The sequence below is a fragment of the Dermochelys coriacea genome, chromosome 1 (assembly GCF_009764565.3).
Source record: "Dermochelys coriacea isolate rDerCor1 chromosome 1, rDerCor1.pri.v4, whole genome shotgun sequence".
NCBI classification, from domain to species: domain Eukaryota; kingdom Metazoa; phylum Chordata; order Testudines; family Dermochelyidae; genus Dermochelys; species Dermochelys coriacea.
The window spans coordinates 254,689,548-254,699,678 of NC_050068.2; the positions used below are offsets into that span (position 1 = coordinate 254,689,548).

General features: G+C 42.1%; 1 protein-coding gene across 3 annotated transcripts in view; it reads left to right on the plus strand.

Annotated features, from left to right (window-relative positions):
* TMEM263 (transmembrane protein 263) overlaps nucleotides 1-6,699 on the plus strand; it is a 31,241-nt gene extending 24,542 nt beyond the window's left edge. For all 3 annotated transcript variants that reach the window (XM_038386921.2, XM_038386920.2, XM_043519760.1), the window contains one exon: nucleotides 3,954-6,699. In XM_038386921.2, the coding sequence (XP_038242849.1) occupies nucleotides 3,954-4,240 (287 nt within the window). In that variant the 3' untranslated portion in view covers nucleotides 4,241-6,699. The remainder of the gene's footprint in view (nucleotides 1-3,953) is intronic.
* Nucleotides 6,700-10,131: the final 3,432 nt, after the last annotated feature.

The following is a 10,131-nucleotide window of genomic DNA, read 5'->3' on the forward strand; positions in this document are numbered from 1 at the left end:
CGTGTGTGCTCACGCTCCTGATTGGAATTGACATGAACAAGCTCTTGAAGAAGAAAGACTGGTTATGAGATTTCTGGGTGAAAAGTACTACAGAATTGCAAAGTATTTATTGTGTAGAGCAGTGTTGGTTCTAATATGTCTAGTGCTTTCTGCAAAAGTGGAAAATATAAATACCCTTTGCAGACTGCAGTCATTTTACACCAGCCCTCACGGTAAACCTTTGTTCTATAGGCAGCTGATTGTTCTGCATGATTGGTAGAGCCAACATCTTGAACAGGTGCTATGTGCTTATACATTTTCGGCTTAAATAAACAGAACATTCCTAAATTTAATTCTTTCTTCGTTGTAGCGATCAGAAACGAGGCCAGTTAGCAAACAGTAAGCTTCATGGAACAGATCTAGAAAATGCCAGTAGCTGTGAGGAATATTAGTAGTCCATGGCTGCATATCTAACATACAGCAAAGGAAGAAATGAAATAATGTTGTTTCCACTGTTAAAACTACATGGTTGTACTAACACATGTACTCAAGTGAAATTATTAATAGGCTTTTGACTAAGGATTTGCCACCTAAAGTACCTTGAGGAAAGTGGGATACCAACTTCTTTGCTGTTCCTTTTTCAGCAAATATATTTAATAGCATCTTTCTGGGTGATTGTGACCGGGACTGTTATGGCCCTCCCTTCTAATGTTAATCTCTATTATGAGTCAATAGCAAATATCAATAACTAGCTTCAGTGTGGCAAACTCCCTTTTCCTACTCACTCTAAACACATTAATGTTATTGAGAAGGAGAGTTAGTCAAGCTACCTTTTTGACTGATCTTGTAACAAGATCTAGAACTCCTCCTGTCATAAGAATCGTTTTACTGTAGGAAACCAACAGACTGCAATCGAAATGTAAATTTTTATTTTATTTTATCCCCCTCGTCCCCCTCGGAACTTGACAAACTATTCTTTCAATCTAGGAAACTTCAAGCGTCTTGTATATTGAAAAAAGATTTAATATTAAATATGTCACATAATATCCTTTGTATTAAGCAATTCTGAACCTTGAATATCTCCCGGACAGATTGACCAGGGTCTGAGATGTTGAATCTTAATCAAAATGTGCTCCATTTGCCATGTGACTCATGGTGGGTTTTTTAATTTTTTTTATTTTAAGTTTAATTTCTCCCTCTTTACTTCTTGTAAATGTCTTACAACTGTAAGTGAATCTCCCACCCTGCTAGAAAGATTAATGCAAGCTGGCAGCATTTTAATGCCCAAATAGAGGCTACCATGCCCTCTGCTTTTTTTTTTTTATCGCCATTGTTTCCAATACTGAGATGGCACCTCTTGTCTGAAGTGTTCTAGGGACATTTATAATGGATATAGAAACTTACATCTCTAAGGCTGTGTCTACACTAGAGACCTTACAGTGGCACAGCTGTACTGATGCAGCTGCGCCACCTTAAGATCTTTCATGTAGTCACTCTGAGCTCTCCCATCAACATAATAGAACTCCCCCAACAAGCAGCAATAGCAGCTCTCCCACTGATGTAGTGTGGTGTACACTACCACTTATGCCAGGGTGTTTTTTCACCCCCTTGAGCAACATAAGTTTTTTGCTGATAAAAGTGTAGTGTAGACGTGGCCTAACTCACTGGTTTGACTCTCGCCCAGGTCAGTACTGACTAAAAGCATTATCATTGACTATTCTGTGCCATATGTGAAATGAATTGTAGATCTCGGTTCATTTCCTAGTGCATAAATGTCCACATCACAAAACTCATCACTTCTACTGGCAGTGAGGCCTTGAAAACTGAACTGTATTCTAACTGTTCCAAGTCAGGGCTGAGTCCTGTTGGAGGAGCAGTCTGTGAGTGACTCCCTGGGGAGATGCTCACTGTTCTTCCTGCCCTACTTCTCATTCACTTGTTTTCCTGCATGTGCTCTCTATTTCCTTGATTGTTTGTTCCCAGTCATTTCTGCTCTACTTACTGTTTAGCTCCTCTTTGCGTCTCTCTCTTTTCCTTGGTTCCACTCACCACCATTCACTTGCTCACTTCTCTGTGTGTTGCTTATTTCCCACACAGTTAAATTTCTTTCTTCCGCTACCTTATCATAAGAGTTATGTAGCTCCTGAACTACTTCATTACCATGGCCCTTTGTTGGTGCCCTGCTGTCTCTGAAACATGTGTCAGAGAAAGAAGAGCAATGGACTTGGGGAGGACTGAGCACTGTGGGAGGCAAATAAACATTGGCACTGTAGAATGCTGCTTTGGAACTCTTGGTTTTACTGTGGTATTAATGGAGTAAATTCCAGATGCTGAAAATACCATGCAAACAAATGCTCTTGGTGCCTTTTTGTATGGTTAGACTAGGCTATTTGTCAGGTGTATGTGTGGAAGCTTTTCTAACCCAGCATCTAATAGTGTTGAAAACTGCAAACTGCTCAAACTCCTCTGTTGTTTATAGACTATATGCTTTTATAGTTAAGGTTGGGTTAGCATTTCCACTGTAAGTTTACTCTGTGTCTTTCTCTCTTTCTTTATCTGGAAGCTTACATTTAGAAACTTGGAATACTAAAATGTACGAGGATAATGAGGATGGATTTCCAATTTTAAGCTTACAGAAGCGCAATCTAGTTTAGGATGTTTTCCTGTAACTCTAAAGCTTCCTCTTAGTTTGAGAATATTTAGTCGTACCATAGGTACAGAATATGGGCTTATTATGCAACATTTAGAACATGTAAGGAGCTTTATAAAACACATGGTTCTTTGTTTGTACAGTGCCTTGTGCCAGTGGTGCTGGGGGTGTTGCCACACCCCTTAGTTAGAAGTAGTAATAACAAACACCAAATACATGGTTTCCATCCTCAGCACCCCCACTATAAAAATTGTTCCAGCACCCCTGACTAGTACAATGGGGTCCTGGTCCATAACTGGGACTTCTGGGCACTTCAATAATACTAACAAAAAATAATGCTCCCCAAAGCTTATAATTAAACTTTAAACATAATGCCAGGAAGTAAAAAGGAGGAAGGCATAGGGTGACATATAGCAAGATCTTTTGGTTTGAGTTTTTCCTGTGTATTTTAACTGGTGGGTTTTCTGTTGGAAGTCTTTAGTTGCAGTTCTTAGTGCCTTTTGGGGTATGGGGTACTTCAGGGCACCTGTGCACTTTCTTAAAATGTCTTTAGGGATGTTGAATTCCCCCAAATGTAGAATAAGGGCCCAGTGTAGGCAAACTGGATGTGTGAGCATGGTGATAGGGAGGAGGTGGGTGGAGCAAAGAACCAGCCTGAACTTCTATTCTTCTCATCCTCCTCCCTTCCTTCCACCACCCAAACAAAACAAAATTAGGGAGGAAAAAGAAACGAAACAGCTTTCTCCCCCCCCAGGTGGGATATCCTCCCCGCAACCACTTCCCAACACAACGTTAGTTCAACTTCCCTTAGGCCCAGTAGATATCATGCTCTGTTTCTGAATAGAAATTCTGTCACTTGGGGAGACAGCCCTACTGCAAAAAATTGAATTTTTTAGTAGCCAAAGCCCAGCAGAGAGATACATGGAGGTAATGAGGTCTTTAGGCGCTGAGGTGGAACTGACACTTGGGGTAGGGAGTTGGGAAGGGAAAGAGATGGGGATTAGCCAAAGGATTCTGTGGGGAGCCTCAGTTTGGGTACCCTTTGATCTAAACTTGGAAGACTCACTGTCCGTTAATCCATGTTGTGAAAAAATGGCATCAAGGCACCCTTAGGCTTTGCTCCATTTATCTCACCTTTCAATAAGAACCAACTCTGGGAACACTGGCGCTTTCCAGGCAGGCAGCCAAAAGAGTGTGTGTAAGATTCGCATCTTACAATATGTCATGTCATTAAAAGGAGCAATACTTATGAATAAACTGTGTTCTTTTAAAATGCTTAATCGCAACATTACTGACTCAAATGTTTACACTTTGTCCTTTTCAGGTTCATTGAAAGATCATCCACAGCAGCAGCCTGGCATGCTTTCTCGTGTGACTGGTGGAATCTTCAGCGTAACAAAGGGAGCTGTCGGTGCCACAATCGGTGGTGTAGCCTGGATTGGAGGAAAAAGTTTGGAAGTGACCAAAACAGCTGTTACAGCAGTGCCTTCCATGGGAGTGAGTCTGGTTAAAGGAAGCGTTTCTGCTATGGCTGGGGGCATTACAGCTGTAGGATCTGCTGTCACAAGTAAAGTGCCTTTAACAGGGAAGAAAAAGGATAAGTCTGACTAAAGGACTGAGATCTAGTTGATTTCCATAATACTGTGTCATTGGCATTGGAATCTGCTAAGATTTGGACTACAACAAAGCCACATGTCTTAAACACTTATCTTCTAAAGAGCTGTGGGAAAACTTTTGCTTTCCTCTGAAGGGACAGAAGAAGCTGACAGCACAATGTATGAAGGTTCATTTAAAACCTAGATTCAAGCTTTATATCTGGTGAAATGTTACTTGATTGTAGAACCAATCAAGTACATGTATATGTAGTACATGTATATGAAGGGATAATACATGTTTGAATATTCATTTACTGTAAATCTTTTGCAGTATGGGACTAAGATGTGAAAGCAAAACATTTAGTTAGCAATCTTTGCAGTACTAGATGTATGATGTGCTAGCTACCATTCTTAGTGGTTTCTGCATCCTCTTGATAAGGAATCCTTGAACTATGTAAAGGCATCTTCTGATGTGCCTGATAATTTCATATATTTTTGCTTTTTGAAACTGTATTTTTATACAGATTTTAAACTCTGTCGGTGCATTCTGTTAGTGATGGCTGGCAAGAGACAGAACTGGAGATGTTCAGAAGTGGGGATGGGGTGGGGAAAGTATGCTTAAAATGGATTGTGATAGAAGGCATCTTAAAAGTTTTATGTTTGCAGTATACTGATTTTTAATGATTCATGCCTAATGGTAGAAAAACTATTTTTCATTTAGTGAAGCTGTGTAAAGATTTTTTTTCTAATGGCCATCATTTCAACACAGTTCACAGAACAAGCTTCACACACTTTTTTGATGTGTTGATATCTGAAACTTAGCCATCTTTTACTAAAGACAATACTGCTAAATCTCAGGTGTATTTTAAACGTATGACTCTGTCACCTGCAAATGAAAGCTTACTACTTGTGACTCTCTAGCTTAAAAAAAATAAATAAATAAAAGAAAATGGCTTAGTTTCAATTAAGCTGAGGTTCATGATCCCATATGGTAATGGATGGCAACGTCGTCATCTTGAGAGAAATTTCTTTGCTGTGAAGTTGGAAACCACTGAAGAGTGATCTAATTAAAGAAAAGCTGCTGTCTAACTGCATGCCATACCAGTTTAGTTTGTTGCTTTAACCATTCACCATCTCCTATAACCAAGATATAAAGATTTTTTTTCACTACATTCATATCTCAAGTACACTTTTATTTAAAACACAGCACTGTACTAGTTAAACAAATAAACAAGACTGACAATGTTTAAAGCACGAGAAATGTCATCTGAATGAATTGCATAGGGATGGATTTCCAACCTTGACACTCCTTTGAATGGCTGCATTCTCATACATCTTCAAGGATGTGCATGGGCAGGATCTAAATGCATGACACAGGCTCAGTTATTCAAGATCTGCTGACTCTGCAGCTAAGAATAACCTTTTGGCAGCCTGTAAAACATGGCAAAAATTTTATGTGAATATTCTGTATGCAGTATTTCCTAAAAACGTATGTCCCTGCAGAGAATTTATAAACATGTGAGTTTACTTTTAAGTGGCTATAGTTGTGCAAGGAAGATATAAATGTGTTTGTAGAAATTAAAGGTCAAAAGGTATCACTTGTGTAAAATTTTTATTCCTGTTTAACTGATGTTGGTATGGTAAACTATTCGATATAAATTAGTCAGCTGGTATGTCTGAACCATTGGTACTTCAGCTGTGATCTGAAGCAGCTTACTTCATTAGGCATCATTACTGTTAAATATATATTTATCTGACAGTTTTCTAGCGACTCTGTAGAAGTAGAAATGAAATCTTAAAGTATGTAAAATTTTTTTTTTTTTTTTTTTTACGATTCCAACTAAAGGAATTATTTACTCATCTTGTTTGAGTAAAGCATCTTGCGTTGCTACGCTAATCTGTCGTATACCATTTCTGGGGATTGAAGAGGACCATGTAGTAAATGTAAGTTTTTTTTTGTTTTTTTTTTTTTTTTTATCATCTGATAGTTCAGAGCCCTTAACACAGAGTGGTATGACAATCAACAATACAAAGGTTCACAAATATTACTACATTCACTGTTCAAAACCCTTACTAATAATCTTTATGGAAACTCTGGGGATTTTAGAGTGTTACATTTAAAACACACACTCCTTACCCTTTTTGATAAGCCATTTAAATGTAGTTGTTTTTTTAAATAAGACACTATGAAACTTGCAGAAAACTAAGTGTAGCCTGAGAAGTTTCTTGCTATAATCTATACAACTCTACCACCATCTTGCAGCATGTGTTATGAGCAAAATGTATTATTCAGTGATTCTGAATTCTTGTAACTAAATGCTTAAAAGTAGTAAAGGGTTTCAGTTTAGAGCTTGGTCTTATGCTGTCTGCATATTTTTATTTTCCACTTAATGTATGACTATGACCCTTTTTTTCAAAACTGTTCTAATTCTGTCCTGCTTGGAACTTGTGAAACATTAAATTGTTGCAGTTTGACTTCTTCTGACAGCTTCCTTTCTAGATGTGGGGAAGGTAAAACTACAGGGGAGATGATTCTACCTATGAGTTGAATAATTTGGTGGGATGGGAGGTCTCCATATTACATTATTTCACCCAGAAGTGTCACTGATTAAAATAGCACTTTAAAGACCCCACCCAAGACTGCAGCTCCATGGTGCTTTCAGCTGTATGTACAGATAGGATGCACCAAGGACTGTCTTACTATTCAGACAAGAAAAATAGTGGAAGAACGTATTCCTATTTTAACAGATGGGGGAACTGAAGCAGAGAGAGAAAATGAATTTCCCCAAGGTCCAATGAATACTAATGGCACAGGAAACAGAACGCTGATCTCCAGAGTCACAATCCAATGTCTTAATCCCAAGTCTCTGTCCCAAACAGTTTACAATCAGGAAATAAGATTGTCTGTGTGACTCTCCATATGTGGAAAATTCTTGAGTTGTGAGACTGAGACTTTCTCAGTTCCACGAGGGAGATGTCCATGGCAGCTAAAGCATGGACAGCTCTTTGTTGCTTTGTGGGCAGAGTTCTATACAGCTTAATCTGTACCTCTTTCTGAAAAGATCTTATGGATGGAAAACTCTGATTTTAAGTTATTTGAGGGGAAGGGGGACAAGAAAGAATGAGGGTTACAACAATATCATTAAGTGGTTCTCGATTCAGATGTGCACATCCTGGTGGCAGCTCGGTTTTATGATGTGTTGGGGAAGTCGGAGGAGCAGTAGTTAAGATGGGAGTTCATTACATCATGGTTAAGGTTTTAGCTGTTGGCACTGTGAGGGAAGGATCATATCCTCAAAACAAAATAAAGAGTAAAGGGGCAAGATTTGTACAGACTACTGGGAGGAATTTGAGAAGACTACCTGGCTGTGACTGGGAATAAGGTGGTGGTTTCAATGGTGAAAGAAGGAAATGTTGAAGGGAGGGGTGGTAGAGACAAGGTGGCTGATGTAATATCCTTTATTGGACCAACCTTCAGTAAGGAGGGAGGGATAGAAGTTTTACACTATATCAGAAGCTGGATTTCTTGTGGGAAACTTTTGGAAAAGTTGAAAACTCAACTCTAGCAGAAAACAGGCATAGGTGGTTTCCAGGACTACACATTTAGTAGTATGTAGCTGTGTAGTAAACATTTTAATGTTTATGAACCTGTGTGATTTTTACATCATCTGAATTTCTGGCTGGGTGAAGGAATGTTTCACTTGAGGACCAAACAGACCTTTGATGTGAAAACAGAAACAGTAAATTTCTGGATAGCCCATTTAACAAATTGGATAGCCCATTTAACAAAATTATTAAATCCTGTGTAGCAAAACATAACTGTCAGCATGTCTGGCACTTGTTCAAAACACAGACAGTCCTTGCCTGCAGAGCTGGCAGTCTGAAAAATGAAGACAAATGCAGAGACATGAAAAATGGAAACCACTTTAAATTTTATTCTTTTTATATTTGGGAAAGTGAAAGCATAATAGCACAATAGCGTAACATGGGTGGGCCTATTAAATGAGGTTTCAAGAAGGATAATGAGAATTATTACATTATGTGACGGGACAAGGCCAGATGACTATGGAAGAATAGTCCTTTTGGGATCCGGGAAGTGGGCAGGCAAAGCCTGTCCACTGCTAGAGGATCCCCCCCAGCCTAGAAGGGGGATCCACAGGATCTAGATTCCAATTAATTTTGGGGGACAACTCATAACAGGAACAGGAGTGTGGTCAAAGGGTCAAATGAAGGGAACCGGACAGGGACACCGAGCAGAGAACCCCGGACAGCGCCCACTGCTCCTCAAAGGCATCAAGGGAGTCAGAGGACGCCGCCCAGGGAACTCTGCCCAGATAAGTGAATGGACCAAGGATTGGAAATAGGCCCCACAGTCACAGGAGACTCCATTGGCCAACCTCCTCACTCTGGTTTTATAGATGGCCATTTTAGCTAGGGCCAGGAGGAGGTTGACCAGGAGATCCCGTGACTTTGTGGGGCCACGGATAGGGAGTAAATAGATAAGAAGGTGAAGGGAAAAAGTGCAACCAAAAGCGTAATAAAATATTGGTGAGGAGCCGGAATAGGAGCTGCAGCCTGGCACACTCCAGGTATAGGTGCCAGGGTTTCCCTCACGCCACAAAAGAGGCAAGTGTTTAGGACTGAGGTGAACCGTGCCAAGTACACACAGCTCCGTGAAGGAGCCGCCAACTGACATCCCTGGCGGGCCTTGGGACTAAGGTGGAATATAGGCTGGCCCACCGGGGCTCCTCACCCTCCAAAGGTGGCAGGAGGTCCTGCCATTTTGTATCGGGGCGGGACACGAGGGTGAGGGCATGAAGGGTGTGGAGCACGAGAGTGTAAAGATGTTTTCTCGGCGCGGTTTGAAAGCAGACTGGCTGCATCTCGTGCAGCTGGCTTACAGTGAAGGGGTGAGGGGGTCAGTTGGGTTCACGGGGCAGGAGTCCAATTAAAAGATCCGGTGGGCCTGGGGTAGGGAGTGGGCGGGCCGTGCCCTCGTGCAGGACCTGGTCGAGATGAACCCGAGCAGCGGGTGGCAAAGCAGCCTTCACCTCCTGAAGTATGTGCCGGGGAGTACAAGGTCTGGAGAGCCCCATGCACTGAGCGAGCATCAGGGGATCCAGCCAGTCTCCTCGGTCATAGTCCAGGAGGTCTCTGACTCTTGTGATCTCTGCCAGGACCAACCTCTGGTGCACAGAGCGGGACTCCGCCACCTGCACATGGAGCTGGGGGTTGTGTAGCAGGGGCTCCGCGAGGAGATCTGCCCCCTCAGTGGCCGCCACAGACCTGGTTATTGAAAAGAGTTTCCAGGTCCGGAGGAGAACCTGGTAGAAGACCGGCAGCCCTGAGAGGTCTCACGGAAGACCTCTCGGATGGAGATAAAGGAGCTGCCGGTCGTATTGGAGCCCTTGGAAGCAGCACAGGAAGGCGTGTGCCAGTATGCTCCATGTCAGACTACCTGCACCATAAAGGAGCCTCTGCAGGGCCTGGAGGCGGAAGACATGGACCTGAGTAAGCAGACATTTCAGGCCCTGCCCTCCCTCCTCCAGAGATAGATGGAGAACCCCTACAGGGGCCCAGTGCAGTCCTGACCAAAAGAACTTCAGAATCGATGTCCAGAGGTTGGCCAGGAAACCCAGGGCTGGGACCAGGGTGTTGAGCCGGTACCAGAGCATGGACAGGACTAGTTGATTAAGCACCAGCGCTCTCCCTTGAAGGGAGAGGCACCGGAGTAGTCCTGTCCATTTCTGGAGCCGCTCTGTCACCCCGCACTCTAATTTCTGCCAGTTCTCCGGCAGAGAAGGGTGGGTGGCAGAAAGGTAAACGCCGAGATAGAGCAGAGGACCCATGCTCCACCAGATGGCCTGAAGCACGGGTGGGAGGGAGCTCGCCTGCCGCCAGTCCCCT